This window comes from Dermacentor albipictus, chromosome 9, assembly GCF_038994185.2.
Source record: "Dermacentor albipictus isolate Rhodes 1998 colony chromosome 9, USDA_Dalb.pri_finalv2, whole genome shotgun sequence".
In the NCBI taxonomy this organism is placed as follows: domain Eukaryota; kingdom Metazoa; phylum Arthropoda; class Arachnida; order Ixodida; family Ixodidae; genus Dermacentor; species Dermacentor albipictus.
In genome coordinates, this window is record NC_091829.1 from 60,555,020 (window position 1) to 60,573,269 (window position 18,250).

The following is an 18,250-nucleotide window of genomic DNA, read 5'->3' on the forward strand; positions in this document are numbered from 1 at the left end:
TGACGGCATAGTTGTACCACGGGGAGCATTACGCACCGTCTCTGATTTGCTTTGTGCAAACAAATTTTTCCAAACGTTGGCTCACCTAGCGAAGTTTTCCGCAACGGCCGATGTCTCCTCAATTCCAGCGCGGCTTGCACTGGGCTGTGCGTGATTGACGCTGCTGCTGGACACCATATGTAGGGAACTGGTCATTCCTCTTTCAGAGACATGCGTATGGCCTGAGAGAATAACAGAGGTGTTAGCTCGTCTCTGTTCAAGGGTCATTCAACGAGCGTGAACATGTCGTGCTGAAATAAAAACGCGGAGATTTAGTATAGGTTTAGTGATAAGGTAACCTGATTTGAGTGCTTCCGTATGCGGTGCTCTTTCTGGAAATATGCCTTCAATACATCAGACGAAAGAGACGTGCGCGACGGAATTTATGCACTATTGAATTTCCCCCAAAATATGTGCTGTATTCAGTACAGCAGAATAGAACACGACAGTGTTCCATGCCGAAGATGAGAGTATGCGTTTTTAAGGTGGTAGCACTGCCGGCCTCGTGTAGCAGATAATTCGGTGTCTGCGGCAGGCGCCGGCGTTGACCGTGTTGTGTGCAAAAAATCATTCCAAATCAGACATACCACACGCAGGCCTTCCGTGTAGCGCGAAGGCGTTGCTGAACTAAATGAATTAAAGTAAAATGCGTCAGAAATATAGTAAAGTACGACTTACACGCAACCAACAGATATGATAGGACCAGATTGTAATTCGAATGTACGAGAAAACATTCATTTACGCGGAAACTCAAGCACAAAGCAAGTTTCCTGCGTTTCTACCACTCATGTATCACGGGCAGTGGCGAACCCACCACCGAGAATAGATGGCCCACGTAATAAGCATTGTCTCTTCCAGAAAGCTCGTTTTCGTGCATAGGTTTTGCAGCCAGCGTTTTCCAGTAAACATTACGGTTACATAAACTGCAGTTACCGAGAAGCGTTAGAAGCAGCCAGGGATATTTGAATGGTATCGAGTTTCACTCTTTAAGGCGAAGCTAAAGCGTCCTTGAAATTTTGTTACGTCTGTAATCGGAGTCAAATCTTGGCTGTACATTTCCCACAATAAGCATATTCGAGGCTTTACTAAGGTGGCGATGGAAAATATGGAAAATTTCACAAGCTAGCTTTTGCACAAACCTAACTTGCCTTAACCGTAAAGGCCGCGTTCTCCTTATAGCAAAGCTCCTTATTAGCGGAGAAAAGTAAAGGTTAGCTCTCGGGATTCTGTCTATGCAAATGAGAAGTTCGCGGTAACCATTCCACTAAATTTACCGAGATCTGTTGCACTTAAAAGAATCGGTTCAAATGTAGTGACTCGACCAAACGAAGTTGTGTTTGGGCTGTGAATTCCTTTATACAAATTTTTGATATGGAACAATTTCTAAAATAGGAACCCTATGAAGCTTTTAAATATAATTGGGCAATATAAAGGATAACATAGCTTTGGATACATCTAATATTACCTCTAAAGTGGTCAAAATGATATAGTATGCTGCGCTCTGAAATATGATACCATATTTTGTGTAGGACTTTTTCAAAACGCTCGTAAACAGTTAAAAGGTTTGGAAGGTATTAATTCATGCACCAATATTGGCCGCCTCAGGTCCTCTAGCACATGCACTTTTACAGAGCTGTGATATCTGTTTCTCGATTGCGAGGGGGGGGAGCATTGATTAGCAACAAAGTTGTCAACTATGTCCTTGTGACTTGTGTCGTCCAAGTATGGCTATCGCGCTGTATGACGTTTGCGCATCAACTGTCCCAACAAGCTATCCTGGTAATTCGAATTGGGGCTGCTCACACGGAAACCGACATGGTGATGCTCGTAAAGTCTGTCCTCTTGTGCAGTAACTGCAACGATATCGTGGCCTATGTAACAGTTCTTTCCGTTTGTCCTTGACCTTTCTTGCATCCGTGTTTTTATCGCGCTAAGTTACTACTTGAATTTCCGTTGAGGCTTGTTAAGGGTCTTCGCGAGTGGTATCTATGGTCGAAGGCCATGCCGTACATACCCGTGACGTCACTGGCATTATTCTGGTTGTTCAACGCGTTCCGCAGGTCTTCGAAGGAGTCGTCACAAGTCCTAGAATTAGCATATGTACTTGTATCGGACTCTTCGCTTCCAGGTAAGTCGGGAAATATGTGATGAACCTTTTGTAAAAGCAAAATTTAGAACAAGCTAACTGCTATTTTGTTAATGAACGGGATACATGTAATGTTTCATTTTACCCAAATGCTGACTTGCTGGCTGGCACAAAGGAAACTAATTCGTGTAGTGGGAAACGCCTCTTTGACTTGTATGAACATGCGAGTCAAGTTTAGTTTAGTGTAGAACTTGAGCTTTTGTTCACCTAGTTCGTTTCTTATTAGTGCTTTGTAGTTGGGTATAGGTGTTCGGTTTTCAAATTGTCGTGGCGTGAACTCGTGGAGGATAATCGCAATGATAATTTCCGAATAGGCACACCGGAAATTTTTTATCTAATCGTTTTAACATAGGGTGAGGCTCAAAAGAAGAAGCTGCGTGAACTCCTTGTGTGCTTTATTCAAAGCAGCGCTGTAATAAAAAGATGCTCCTTCCACGTCAGATTGGATTCGAAATCGCCATGCTTGTATTAAGATTTTCACAGCAATTTAAATCAATGAGCAATCATGGATCCGGGCCATGAGGAATCTATCTTATATTTAAAATTACGAGCAACACGGCTTCCACAGAGTAATAGAGAACCGACAGTTGCCTCTTAGGGAAGACTCAGTTTGAAGACTTGAGAAGAAAAGGACGCAGTCAGTTGAAGTTAAGCATATGTGACAAAATGTGTTCTTGCCAGTTTGCTTCAAGTGTGACCCGTGCAGCAAATTAAGTTGAGTTACAGGGTATGAATAAGGTGCAATTGCAGACATAAGCCTCAGAAAGGAAACTTAAATGAAGGGGCGTTCATCTACAGTTGTAAACCGCAAATCATTCTAACATGCGACATCTTTACCGTGTCATCAAAAAAAAGTTGTCCAAGGTTTACTCTTAAAAACCTGCTTTAGAACTTCAATATACTTATAACTTTTGCTTCAGCTAACGAAGCAAGATATCTCCAAGGTTACAGCCGCACGATGATGAGCGGCACGTGTGAACGGTTCGGGAGTGTTTTTAGGTTAGGTGTTAAGACCAAGTCTCCTATAGCGGGCGCATCGGTTGGCCGTGACAGTCACGCATCATGAGATGGCAATTCAGGAATCGCCCAACGTTTATGCGCAAGTGCGAGTAAAAGCGGGTGCGAGAGGGAATATATGAGGGCTTTCTGACTTTGCCAAGGTAGTGCGAAGGAGTAATTTCTTTGCCTGTTTTGTATGCGTTTGTCCCGGTAGTGCTGGCATTGCGGAATGAGGTCGCGGGCTGGAACTGCCCATGCACTAGCATGTTTATGCTCCGACACTAGCTGCCTGCGCGGTAAATCGGGTGAAGCAGTGGGCACAGACGGGCCATGTGGTGATCGCTGTTTCTAAAGGTATATCGCACGTACGCGAATCCCAGAATCTCAAGATACGTCGGATGCGCCTGGTTTGATTCGGTTTCGCTGGCTCCGCGGCTCCCGCCTACCGATATTTGCACATATTTTTCTTAAAGACGTTTATTTAGCTCAAAAAGGACCATTAGAAAAATATGCTTTTGTATGGTCGTGGCGAGCAGCATTCGAAAAGCCCGACACGAACGACATGGTGCTTCACCGCCTGGGTTTCTATAGCGGGCACGTAGACCAGTGAGTGCTTTTGCATTTCACCATCAGGAATGATAGGCCGTTGTTCCAGGAACATCAGGGGTGACCTCGAACTCGGCAGGCCAATGCCGTAGCCACTGTGCCATCGGAAGGGGTGTGCGACGCGGTGACCAAACACGAGCGACGAACATGTTCCATAGTAGCATTTGCTGCCAGCAGTGACATAACTTTGGGCCTTAGATAAACAGCCGCAACTATGCTTCCCGTGAAGGTATTTTGGCATCACCCGTGCATCCACGCGCTAAAAAAGCTAAAAATGTCGCCAATGGACGCAGGCTGAAGTTGTCTGTCAGAAGCCCACTCTGAAGAACAAATCTATAGCTATCAACGCCTGCGTTCTGGGAAATACCTACGGCAACAATATTCATCGAGAATTTTTACAAGCGGCAAGACTCGCGTAGTGCTACAGTCGGGAGTGCCCGAAGCGCCCTCGAATAATTCCTGGATTGTGTTCGGAGTTACTTCTTCGCGGAAGGTAAACGCAGGAGGCGTGCTTCCACTGTTACTTTCTTCAGCCATAGCTGTTTTGGCGCCTCTGGAGCATTAGCGTCTGTTTCGGGAAACAAGCAGGCGGAATCATAGCGCATGCGCAGACAGTGAAGATGAGTAAAGGGAACAAACGAAACGATTGGCGCTTTGGAAACTATAAGGCAGCCATAGAGAGAGCTCAAGTGAAAAAAAAAAAGAAAGTCGATAGAGTGGCGCCGCTATCTCGACCCTAAAATGCTAATCTTTCAACGGTAGAAGAGGCGTTCTAATAACTCGCGCTGTCTTGCCATCAAATGATCAAAACCGTGTAACCTCCTCTCCCAGTCAAAAACCGTTGAAATGTCTTTTTAAGGGGAAAGGCCGTCATGGGTCATGGGTCGAATATTCGACCGTCCGGTGTTATGGCATCAAAATTCATGTGCATGCGCCAGTATTTATTTACCAATAAAAAATAAAAGAGTTCCATCACCTTTGTTCGCCTTGAACGGACGCCCTTCTGAATAAGCAGTGTGGCCACAAAAGTGTGCCTGCAGTTTCTCCGGTTTCGTTCATGCCTGGCGAGCAACGAACACGTACGTTTCTTATGACGTTTTCAGGATTATCAGTACGTCTGCGTGAACTGGAAATGCATCTGTCGTTGAAAGTTAGCGCTGTCTCTTTGCCTAATTTGCCTTTCCGTGTCCCTCTCATTCTGTGCTAAGAGAATATACAGAAGCCCCTGTAGCTACCTTCGTCGAATTAAGCGCTAAAAATCATTCAGGGAACCAGCGTGTGTCTGCCAATGGTCTTCATAGACTTGTCACGGCCATTCTAGCGGGCCTTTAACCACGCAGAAACAGTGGCGATGCATAGGCGACGGAAAAAGTGCACAAGAGAAAATCGAGTTGAGCGAAAGCAATAATATTAGAAAGTGACAACGCATTGGAATGACAATGTCAAAGTAATTTAAGGAATTTCTTGCGAGCGCGCAGACTTTCGCTTTCACTCTCTTTAGCGTAGGCTAAAGGGACTCCAATCTTTTACGTTTTCTTCTCTAAGTGCAGTGTTACGGCTTCCAGGGGAAAATTGGTCCACGTTAATCAATCCTGGAATATATATATATATATATATATATATATATATATATATATATATATATATATATATATATGGGAAACAGCTTCGTTTCCACAGCTCTATCTCGTAAAGCGGACGCTGTTTGTCACCGGTCTGTGAAGCGCCACTTCTGTGGTCGACGGTAGAGAGGTCATGCTTTCTCGATGATTGTATTGACGAGCTCTTCTTCCACCCTTCTTGCGTGGACAGCGGGCGTGTTTTTTTGTGCGTGTTGATTCTGTGAACGCGTGGTGACCGTCGACAGCTTGAGTGCATTTTTTTTTGTGGAAACATTGGAAGACGCCTCGCGCCCGGCTATAGCCGTGAAGCCTACGTGGCTTTCATTGGTGTTCTATCGCTTCTACTGGATTCCTGACACGTGGATGCACCGATTCTTTGTTCAGGCATGTCATAAGATGCGAATGGAGAACAGATGCCAGGTCCGGGACCCTGCGGCCCATTTGGAGTTCTTTCCAGGGATGGCGTCCCTGTCGTAAACTTATTTCAATCTCGCTACATGGAACGGGGATCTTTAAAAAATGCCGTGCTGGTTGCATCGCGAGTCCGAAAAAATTTTGTTGCACGCACTTTCATGAAATATGGAATTTACAAAATGCTGCAGAAATTCAGACTATTGTTTTGTAATGGGTAGCCGTTCTTTGGCTCTGCTGTTAGTTCGCTTTTGTTTACTTGCTTCTCGTACCTAATGCATGTCTACCTACCGATAGCTTTTCCGGTGTCTAAACATACTTGCTAATTAGTAGACAATTCTCGGAATGTCGCAAGCATTTTGTTTTCTTTATCATGTGTGTCCTGCATAGACCGCATCATGCTACTCAGTGAAACTCTCGGATTGGAACTGGTTCAGGAAGCCACATTTCGGAAATAGCCAATACTTGGTTGGTTACTTGGATGGATACATGTCTGTAGAGGGAGCACAACGAGATTCGATGTTGGAGGAAACCAGCGACAACTAACCTTTTGCTTTGCCCGCAGCTGTGCACTGGTTAGCCTCACTGTACATGGTCTGAAGTCTAACTTTGTTTAAGCGTTGCATTTCAGAAACGAGAATTCCGTCATTGCGCTCATCTTTGTGGGATGAAATGTGAAGACATCCTTGGCATTTGTGAGATACAGGCCTTCCAAGCTGGTTATTCTTTAAGGCGTGACGTAGATAAATTTCAGAGGAGGAAAATATTTTAGGCTGCCAATCATCTACAATTACACTACTACCGCATTTCCCGACCAGCCATTCTATGATTATTCAAACTCCGCACCACAAAGCAGGCTTCTCTGCATGAGCATTCCTGATGCACAAAAGTAAGCTTTCCAGGGGACGCCAATAACGGGTTTCCTTTCTTTTGTCATTTTCCATTGCTTCTTTATCTATTCTAAAGCGACCAATCATGTACATTTACCCAATGTTAAAAGTAGGATTTGCTAAATTCTCCAATGATGCATATATTTTGAGGCAAAATAGTTTTCGCGTTAATTACCGATATTGCTGGGGTACTCAACAGGGAATGCTTACACATTAAAATTGAAGAGTGCGCTTAAGCGAATATGGCAGAGTTTATTGCATCGCCTGTGCTGCTTATACACCAGACGTGTACGGTTTATTGCACCTCTTTATCGGTTGAACTAAAAGAGCAGGATGGGTCACTGAAGCACGCTTTCAGCACTTTACGAAAGAAAAATGCACGAAAAATGCAAGTTTCTGCTGCTGTGCACTTCAATGAATGGAGAGACCATCTGGAGGCGATTCGTCGATTGCTTGAACATGAAGTCAATTTCTTAGAGGTGCCCGTAAATTTCGATTGCTTCAAGAGCTACGCAGCTTTCTATGAAAGGGCATTTTTGCTCCTCGTTTAGTCTTTTCCTTCCCCTTTCTTCATTACACTGAGTGTAGGGTAGCGAACCGAAAGCTTGTCTGGTTGACCTGCGTGCCATTCCTATCCTTGCTTTCTCTCTCTCTCTCTCTCTCTCTCTCTCTCTCTCTAAGAATTTAGGAGCCAGGACACTTGTACCTTTTGCTTCGGGCCATGACTTCTGCCTCTTGAACGACGGCAGCCCAACATTCTTGAGAGGGTCGTCGTACAGAAGCTGGCTATATCTTACTTTGGTCCCGCGGTACCTTATTTCCAGCAGAACTTGTTCCTGGACGAGTTGGTTTAGATCTAATGAATACATTGCTGCGCCAAAATGAACATAAATACTTTGTAGGGAGAGTAAGAAACTATCCGGGACCGCTATCACGACTCTGAGCGCTCAACCTGTCGCTTCTTGCTCTCCCTCCTAAGTTTATTTTCCTTTCGGCACCGTAATATATTCGTTAGATCTTATTTCGAGCGTAGGTTTCGTGCAGTACGTTGACACGCTGAGAACAGATATAGACGCACCAAGTCGATTCTATACCTGAGGGAGGCCAGGTGGAAGGAGAAGATACATTGCCACATGGACCAAATATACAACGAACAATGAAACTAATTCTGTAACTTCTTGGACCCCCACAAAGCACTGTCTCGCGTAAGGCTTAATCGCCGGGGCGTACGTGTTTCTGCTCGGCAACGCAACCACTTTAAAGCACGGGCTCTCCAACAAGGCTGTCGAGAAGTCAATGTGGGAGAAGAACTTCGTGAGAGAATTGCAGGTGACACAGTGTCACGAAAGGATCTTTAATCGCACGAAGTTCCCTTCACGCAAGCTTCGGCAACGGACGAACCTTTCTACATGGAAGAATAGAAGGCTGCTCTAGCCATTTGCATGCGTTCCTCTTCGCCCCTGACTAGATATTATAGCGCACGCTGCTGTACGCCTTCTTGAACATGAAGAGCGAGAGGTCCTGCTGTGTCATCCCAACGTTTCTTGGAGTGACGGAAATAGCCCCCTCGTACTGAAATCATATCTACTTCTTGCTCTCGCCAGCTTTGTTGGCAAGTTTATTGACAGGATGATCCCCACGTGCCTCAAGTTGTTTTTTGATCATTGCAATATTTATGCAGACGCGATGAGCGGCTTTTGACGTGGCCTTTCGTGGGTCGACAACGTCATTGATTTTGCGTATTCAACTATAGCATACACCCAAACGCCTCTCCTTAGTGCTATCGTAAGGCGTGACTGGCGCTTATGGTAACGTTTCACGTGAAGCCATTGTTGACGCGCTCGTGTCCGTTCAAATCGGAGGTCACGCTATTCGCTGAATTGGGAGCAACCTGACCCGAATGAGCTTTTTCATTGGATTCACCGAGGATGGTGAAATTACCGATCACTACACCACGTATTGTTCAACATAGCCCTGATTTGGCTAGCGGAATCCCTGCCATACTCGGTCAGACTATCAATTTATGCAGATGACCTTTGCATCTGGGCTTCAGGAGTGGCTTCTCCGTAGGTTCACGAAAGATTACAAAAGGCTACAACACTGACGTATGCTTATGTTAACATACAGCGCCTCGGCATCTTAACAGCAAAATGCGCATTAGTCACCTTAATGCGAAAATGAATGGCCGTATACCCGGTGGCTACTAATGGCCAGCCTATCATGCACAAGAGAACCCATCAATGTTTTGAAATCATCGTTGACCGTGACCTCTTCTGGACACCACCATGCAACGAATGTCACCATTTAAAAAAACAATGGAAGGAAAATACGGAGACCGTCGATGTGTTCCGTGCTTCAACTGTACAAAGCGCTCTTCATGGATTTCTAGCGTTGCAGCACTTCAATGTTGTTAAGGACCCGGAAGACAAATTTCAGAGTGCTTGAGAGCATGCAAGTTCGTTCATTGATTCATTTGTTCGAATAAAGTAACAAAGCATATAAAGGAACATAGGACGAGGAGGAAAGAAGATTGCCTCGGGCTCCTCCGCGTCCACTTTCGGTAATATTTGAGACTATATAGTAGCACTGCTTAGAATTACTAGGTAAGGACAAGAAGCGCAGCACAGTTTAATTCATCATGCAGTTAAACAGTTCAATCAGCAATAAGCAGCCCCTAGAAAAAAAAAGTTTCTTCTAATGGCAAAGCTGAAGGAGCCTTGCTGCGGTTTTTTAGTGACGTCGATACGATAGCAAACTGGGAATCCCTGCTCACTTTCTTAATGACTGGCTTACTAGTATTGTCCTCAGCAGGAGTACAGTACCGTACAGGCGCGAGTAGCGTTATCGCCGCAGCGATTCACCCATCAGATCTTCTCAACCGTGAGCCTAAGTTCACGAGGCAACAGTTACATTTCTTGTATTAGAAACTATGCAGAATGTAGAGCACAGATTGCCAGGTGCAGAACCGCGCACCCGTGAACCAGCGGTGATGCTCTAGAAATATGTCGTATACGACTGCCGGCAGATTGCTGAGTCACGTGCAAGGTGAGGCGCTGTATACCAGCGGCCGAAAGTCTTCCCACACCTACCGGAGACTGTAGTTGTGCCACAAGCCGCGTAGTACTGCGTACTCCATGGCTCAGCGCCGGTGACGTCAGGAATTCTAAAATGCAAGAAAGATACGCACATGAACAGTGCGTCCTGCGAGGGTAAACAAAGGTAGCTGAAGATTTTAGCGAAAGCCAACGTTTCGACAAAAGGGTGGTACTCATGAGGACCAGTGCCCTTTTAACGGGAGACGTTTGCTTGCAGAATCCTTAAGGCACACAGGTGCGTTGCTCGGGGGCAGATTCACGCGCGCCCTGTGCATGTATGCTTTACGGTCTCTCGCTCTTTTGAAATATCTGCGCTAAGCTTTAGGTGAACATTGTTTGCTATTGTGAGGGTAATGGGCTATTTCTATACCTATATTTATTGCTATTGTTCACATGGCTAATGGAATTTTATGGTCCTGCTCAACTCTCCTGGTCTACACTGTAAATCATGTCAGCTTTGCCAGCCTCTAGACTGGCTTATGTCCTTATATGGTTAGAACTTCGTGGGCAAATGAATAATGAGAAAGCGTCAAGGCAAAGGAAAAATGTTCTTTACTACCTTCCGTGTGAAGTCCGGTGAAATATATTGCATTAAATAAATAAATTAAATTAAATTCCAAGAATTGCCTGAATCAACATTTTGGTTTTGGTTTCCAACTTGAAGAAATTCTGAAATCACCAATCCTAAAATAGACGCCTAAAATAGCTGGCATTTATGCAAGCATTTCCAATGTATCTGCTCATAAAATAGTTTATTTTTGGGGGCTTCGTATTACATCATTTTCGGGCACTTTCGATGTGATATTAGGGCAGTTTAAATCATCATTAAATTTTTAAAGCTTATAATTAAGTTGTAATTTTCATTCTCGAGTTTCAATTTTCTGAACAAATCGAAAATGAAATTACTTTGATTTTAATATTATGATATTTTATAATACAACACAAGGTTTACAAATGTTGTTGCGGTGGTTGCGGAGCAAAACGATTCATTCTCTCGTATTTACGCCCTAGGTAGCAGATTCCCAGATAAAGCCTCCTGTTAAAGCCAGCACCATACTGTGAAAAGAAGAGCTGATAATTGGAGCGTCAGGCATCAGAACTTCAATCCATCGCAGAAGTTTGTCGATTCAAGCATAACTGTGCCATATACGGCAATCCATTACGCGTAAATTAATTATTTTGAATTAATTAGATTAAGTTAAATAAATAAATCATGACCTCTAAATTAGTTACTCTATTGAAAGGAATTCCTACAGAAGTTTGGCTCACCTAGGATCATTTCCCAGAATGCCCGATGCTTCCTCCGTGCCCGCATGGCCTGTACTGGCCACTGCATACTGGCCACCCCCGCTGCTGCTGTAGACTGGATGTGTGAAACTGGTGCTTCCGGTTTCTTTGTTGTGTGCATACCCTGAAATCGGAGCTGTTGGATCCACACTGTCACATTCCCTGCTAGAAACGCGAGGGGACCAATAAGTTTTCGCAGGAGTCTTGATGCTAATAAATCCTAACAGCAGTGCTTCCGTCTGCAATGCTTCTCTAAATGCAAGCAACAAAAGCTGGAAGGCCCAACGTGGCACTACAAAAAAGTCAAGTATGCGCATTTAGAGTTATTGTTTTTTTCCTTGGCCTTTGATCCCTAGACGAGAGCATGGTTGTTCTTACAAAGCCTGATTTTGGTTTGCTTGCTTCTGGTGTTTGGATCATGCATTATCTCTGCGATAGGCTACTAGGTGTTAACCATCGCTTTGGCTTATCACACAATAAGATTGAACGCGCATGTAGAGACCAATGGCTACATACTAGTTTTCTGCTAGTATTAAAAAAAACAACCACAAGAAAACCACGTGGTCCTATAGTAATTTACTGCACTCGTATTGACGGCTTACATTTAGTTTATCTGATTAAATTGGCAAGCTTTTTGTAAGATCAACGGCTTGGGCTTTGGCGAACCCGAACATAAACTCTCCATGTTTTGCCTATGTGTTTATCTCGAAATGCAAGGAAAGGTTCATGAAAGAGAAAATTGTCATCTGCCAGGCCAAGAAAGATTGGTCCTCATTCGACATGCTGTTAAAAAAAGCTAATTTTTTTTTGTAAACTGCAAAGCCTTCATTCTCAGAAACCTGCATACTTTTTCAATACATCTACGGTGTACGCGTGTACACAACAATTCATTCCTTCAAGAATTTGAGCTTAGCTTCGGACACGTGGTCATGTCGAGGACGGATCCAGCATAGACTCACGTTTTTATAGCCTTTTTTATCTGTAGAAGAAATTGTCGAAATTGTTATACAATAATACACAGCTGTCATCGTCTGCGTCTGGCATTTCTACATTCCATCCAATTATTTAGGATCCAATATGTAGGATTTTTTGTCAAGTCTAAGGTAACAACTATAGATGTGCAGCCGAGCTGAACTCATCATGCGATTATGCACTTTATTAAAGAGCTCCAAAAACAAGCACTGCTACTAATGCAAGGCTTGAGGAGCGTTACCACTGATTTCATTCGCCATGACGGGGACATGATATCTTGAACAGCAAACCAGGGCAACCTGTCTCGTAGTTGCGACAAATCTATCTCACATGACCAGGTAGCGTCTTGTAGCGCATGTTGCATTCCACCTCTTTAATTGGGAACGCTAAACATTATAAATGCACATATAGCTACCATAACTCTGGTAAATGGGCATCAGGAATTGCTCAAGTATAATCTACAAACTATCCTAGTGATTAGAACAGAATCGCACACGTGCGTGCATCTTGATCAACGTAGCGAATAGTCTGTTCAATCTTGTCACCAGGGGAACCTCATTTCATGGAACGACAGTTCAATTTAGAATATTCTGCTCAGATTTACATGCGCAGAACCGTGCACCTGAGAGCAAGTGAGGATGCTGTTTAAGTGTATCGTGTGCGATACCAGACATCAGCTTCCTCAATCGCCAGCAAGACGAGGCGTGGTAGACCGTCTAAAAACCTTCCCACACGTACCCTGGATGGTGGATGTGCGTGCAGTCGTGTAGTACTGCATGTTGCTTTGGTGAACCCGCGTGGTCTGAGGATTTCTAGAACAGAAAACAAACGAACACTAAGGCCTGAGGTGAATAACAGTGGCGTAACAACGGTTGTTTCCGAGGCTAACATTTCGGCAAGTTGATGCAACTCATGAGCACATGTCCCCTCCTTGAAACGTTTGCGCCCTGCGACCATAAGCTACACACATACATTGATCTGATACAATATACGGCCAGCTACGAGATCGATTTGAGCAAAAACCCTTTTGTTAAGACAAAGGGCCAAGCTATTACATTTATACCAAGGTATAAGATCAATAAACAAAGTCAGTATCATGGTATTACAGAGATTGTATATTTGAATACCGACTTGCTCAATAAATGAACACTTAATGTTACATTTGTGTGAAAACACGCCTAATACCTTAGCTAACGACCACAAATACTGGCGATCACAGCGATGCCTTTATGAGCAGAACTTGCAAAGAAGGCTACAGGTGCTTGTCCCAAAGTGAACGTTCCTTCACGCCACTCCCTGTTACAAGTGATTTCCGAAGCACTGATCAGGCCACCAACAACAATGCATGAGCGGGAAGCCAGTGTCTAACAAGCATTTCTCTTTTCGCCGCCTCTTTTCACCCTCCTACTCGCAGATGTTCTCGAGACTTCCAGAAATCTGCCTGGGCTACACATGTGTCGTCATACTTAGGACATAAGGGTCTTGGTGATTATTACGAGCAGGCCTCGATAGTCCATATGAAATTTTCTCGTAATATTACCTAGAAGGACATATGGCGACACTGTGTATGCGAGTTTTCTGTCGGACGTCGTGATGCCTATGGAATGTCGGGATATTATAGAGGTCCACGGCGTTATCTAGAACGTTGCATAACCTGAAAGATGTTTATGGCTGCCTTGATAGAGATTTCTTCAAATGAAACACTCGTAAAATGATTTGATTCACCAGCAGTACATCTTTCGATAAAGTCCTCTCACCTACAGTACATTGCATACGCTGACAAACTGTTGCAATGCTTACGGAAATTTGTGTTCTCGAACGTGAGCGACCTGCTGACACTCTGTGGTTTCACATATTTGGACGTAAAATCACATGCCCTCCCAATTGAGCAATAATTTTGCGTATGTAGCAATAAAGAAAAAGCCGCTAATAACGTACTGATTTAGGAAAAGATTTTAACCATCATTTTCCTTCGCTTGCCAGGCGCGCATTGAAACTGTACTGGCTCTGCGAGAACGATGCCCAAAGTGACCCCATCGCGCATTACAATGCACGCAACAAAACAGTGCAACACCAATGTATCTTCTAGGTAATATGGTCGGAACCTGCATAGCTTCTGTTATACTGTGATTTGTCTTCGGGTAAAGTCAATATTCCGAAATTATGGGTGTGCCAACAGTCGCCTAAGCAGGCGCTCTTATAAATACACCGAATACACTTGGATGTGGGCCCGAGGGTATACACTGAGTTATGTATATCCAAGAGTCGTCTCAGTTCAGGTGCCGTTTCTGAGAGTTCACAAAAACACACTTTGTATACGGTAAGAGAACTGACGCAATGTGCACACAATGACGCTAAAAAAAGAGGAAGCCAGGTAATACTCCACGCAAGCAGCAATTAGCCCAGCACCTAATATAAGCATTGATTGGTGCCCTGAAACTGTCGAGACATTGTGGAATATGTTGGGCCTATGAATTCAAACTTCGCCCAACAAAACAGTGACGCCTGTCATTTAGCGATTGTCCATGGCGGACACACGCACACAAATCTAACTACCAGGGAAACGAAGAAGAGCCATTTCTCAAGCGTCCCGGCCAACCTGCCACCGCCGGTTTTGTCGCTCTAGAGCAAGTTTCTTTTTTTAGCACACGCTACATTCCCTTGGTAAACTTAGATTCACTGTTTCATTTTATGAGCCTTGATTTAAATCAACATCTTGCTCCTCACTATCAATATGAATTCCATAAGCTGGAGTAAGCAAACAGGCAACGAGCCTTCAACTGTGCTGCATATTGCAGCATGTTAACAGCATGGAACATCGGCCGAGGTGTTATGGCTTCATGATCACGCCCTTTGCTGTTCACCTTCTTCATGACACTTTCATAAGATAACCAGTAACCAGTAACGCTTGCGCTAGTTTCTAGGGAGCATGGGAATTATGGGAGGTACATGGATTTGCCCTAACTTCCCCCTTCAGGCTTCAAACGGCATAGTGACTTTGTAAACTAGTTATATTCAACATTGTCCTGCGTAATCAATAAATATTAAGATTGTCCGACGGCAGGATTCGAACACAGGACCTCTAAGCACATGGATCCAATATTGAAACTATTACGCCATGGACGCATGTATCGACAAGCAATGTGAAACGTCTTTATATTGTTATTGCGGGCAAGCCAGTGCCTTGAGACGCTTGGGGCATTTCGACTTGGCCACCTCGACAAGCTCAGTCGTTTTCATGAGCACCGGTTGTACGTATTTGAACCGCCTTTCTCACTTCGAAGTGCATAGATTGCTCTGAGATTTACGATAATGAAGGCAGAAAAAGCTTAATAAACGGCTCCGCAACAACGTGTGAATAATCAGACAAATCTATGTACTTATCATTCCGATGATGGCTCAACGATTGATGTGTCCGAGTACTCTCAAGTATTCCGTAGGAAACCCTATGCTTTCTGCTGTGTCCGTGTCGGGTCGCTCTCTTGCAAGAAGGAAGTATGTTAACGCCAGCTCCGCCTGCCCAATGCTGAAAACTGCTGATGCAGTTCCTGTTTCAGACATCAGAACTAGCGCTCCCCTTGAACATTTATAACGGGCAGGCACAGTTGAACTCCGGTAAGCATTCCCTGTAGGCTCCGAGTTCTTTAGCAATGAAACGTTTCTTAATGTCGCCTTACCTGGCTCCGTATTGTAAACTTGCTAATGCCTCCACCATTCCAGCGCGGCTTGTGCTGGGCTTTTTGTGATCGATGCTGCTTGTGGGCCCCAGCTGCAGGAGACTAGGGCTACCGCTGGAATAGGCACCTGTATGTTATCAAAGAACATAAAAAGTGTTAATTCCCAGTTCTGCAAGGTCAATTCATAAGAAATGAAATTTTTTATCGTCGAGCTAAAATCATTTAGTGGCAGAGGAATCCTTTTGCACTGCTTGCATATGCGGTGCAATTTTCTTTATGAAAGTCGGTATTAAATGCATGCAAGACTTCGTGGCCATAAGAGAGCCGACCACGCTAGATTCTGCAATGTTGGCTTCTTCGGAAGATTATTCCGCTCCATTACATACCTCAGGCAGAACAAGATATTGTTCTAAGCGAAAATGAACATTTGCGTTTCTTCATCGCACAAACCTTGACCCAATCTATTTGCTGCATCATCAAATAATATGCGAATCAGATGCTTCACGATGTTCTTGCTCTTTTTTCATCTATTACGAGCACCAGAAATAGCCCGTTGTAGGCGAAGACAAAGAAAAAAATGAGAGGATGTATTTCAGACGAGGTACTACAAATTTTTCTTCGAAGCCTGTGCAACCTCTGCAGAATTTGTTGACCTGCTATGATTCATACATGCGCTGTCAACGACGTACTTGCATATCAGAAGCCGGCATCCGAATCACATTTGAGGACTCCTCTAGATGAAGTTAAGGAAATACAGCCTACAAGCCATGCATTTTTATGAGCTCATTACGAAAAAAAAATTGCCCATGCTACTGCAATCTCGAGTGTATGCAAGTATTAAATGGCTTACAGAAAGGAAGACTGGTGGAAGTAATTACGACGTTTGCTCACAACCATTTTAGCCCTCATAATCGTGCGCGGCTCGCGCGACGCTGCTGGCCTGGCCATGCAGCGGCGCGCCATTTTTGGAGGCGGCGCCAAATCCGCGCCGCGTAACTCACGTGCCTTTGCCGTTGAAACCACAGGCAACCATATCTCAGCGCCGAAAGTGAGTTAATTGTATGGAGTGCTGTATTTCTCTTTTCAACGTCGTTATTGGAACTGACCAAGTAAACTTCAGCGTACGAGAAATTGATGCTTGAGTGATATTGTCAGCAGGCAAGGGTAAAAAATAGGAGTGAGTGATTCAAAACATTATTCAAGACATTTGGCGAATTTTGCGGAGTGGAGCGATAACCACCCCAATCTAGGTGATGGCCCAGGACGTTTGACGTGGGTGGTATCCTCGGCGTGCCGGACGCCCCAAAGTTGATCGGCGAGGTCGTAGATGAGAAGCGCGACCTCCCATAGCGCCCAGTGGTTCGAGTCTGACATGTGTACCCCTTTCACCTGGGACCCTTTCTGCTCGCTCCCGTTGGAATCTGAAGAAATATATAACTTCTTTGCGCAGTAACTAGCCTATGTGTTGCGGTCCTGTACAGGGATTTGAAGGCAGGAGACTGCATTTTCTTAATTTTGACTGGTTCCTCGGATGATCTCGTTTTGATCTCCCAACGATGCCCATTTGTTCTCGTTTTGTTCTCGCCCCATTCACCTCCCATTATCGTCTTGATTTCCTGGATAGCGGCACCGAAGTTTTGCTCAACGTCTCCCGAAGGTTGCCAAGAACTGGAGATGTATGTATTATGGGCGTGTTTGCTCGTGTGGGCGTGTTTGTGCGTGTGGCGGGAGGGGCCAAGCCTAGTTGCTCGGGTACGCGGTGTCACAACACACCAAACGCCTGCTGATGCAAACGCCCCTGCGCGGCTACGTGTATTTCATGCTTCAAGCGGCTCTCATTCCATACATCCCTGTGTAGGCCATCAATAGAATATACGACAACATTAACATCTGGCAGATCCTACGCCCTGCGGGAGTCGATGTTATGTGAAGCAGTGTGCGCATAGCCTTCAAAGTTGATGGAGCGACTGTTAGAGCACTGAGATGTAGGCGGATGTTTGATGACCTATATGACACACATGTCACGAATTTCACTCATAACATAACCAATCGATTACAGGACAGCTGTTTAGCGCTAGTTCCCCCAGGATCGTATCCGCATGGAAACACAAAATCCCGAAGACCCGCAGCGGAGCTTAAGCAGGCGTTAAGGACTCTCCATACGTGGGCCGATACTGAAGATAGTGCAATGCCGGGTCAACCTGCTGCAGCGGTGCAGTTCGCCATTAAGAGACCCACATACACAGCCTCCTTGGTCATCCTTCACAGATTGGAAGGGCGGCGAGTTTTCATGTTTTGTCATGCACTCTTATACCATGCCAATTTTGGTACATACCAAGACGTAGGCAGCTGTTTCAGGACGTACATGAAACGCTAATCATGAACCTCCTGTTATGACCTGTCATTTCTGTTCGTGATACAGTCTTGACATACTATACGATATATTGGAGATACCAAGTGAACGAAACGACCATGAGAGCACCAAGATGTAGGAGGCTGCTTCATG

General features: G+C 44.6%; 1 protein-coding gene across 3 annotated transcripts in view; it reads right to left on the reverse strand.

Annotated features, from left to right (window-relative positions):
• LOC135921382 (uncharacterized) overlaps nt 1–18,250 on the reverse strand; it is a 52,249-nt gene that overhangs the window by 15,697 nt on the left and 18,302 nt on the right. For all 3 annotated transcript variants that reach the window (XM_070526023.1, XM_070526025.1, XM_070526024.1), the window contains 5 exons: nt 15,745–15,871; nt 12,806–12,879; nt 11,078–11,231; nt 9,803–9,876; nt 86–221 (listed from right to left, as the gene is read on the reverse strand). In XM_070526023.1, coding sequence (XP_070382124.1) covers nt 86–221; nt 9,803–9,876; nt 11,078–11,231; nt 12,806–12,879; nt 15,745–15,871 — 565 coding nt within the window. The remainder of the gene's footprint in view (nt 1–85; nt 222–9,802; nt 9,877–11,077; nt 11,232–12,805; nt 12,880–15,744; nt 15,872–18,250) is intronic.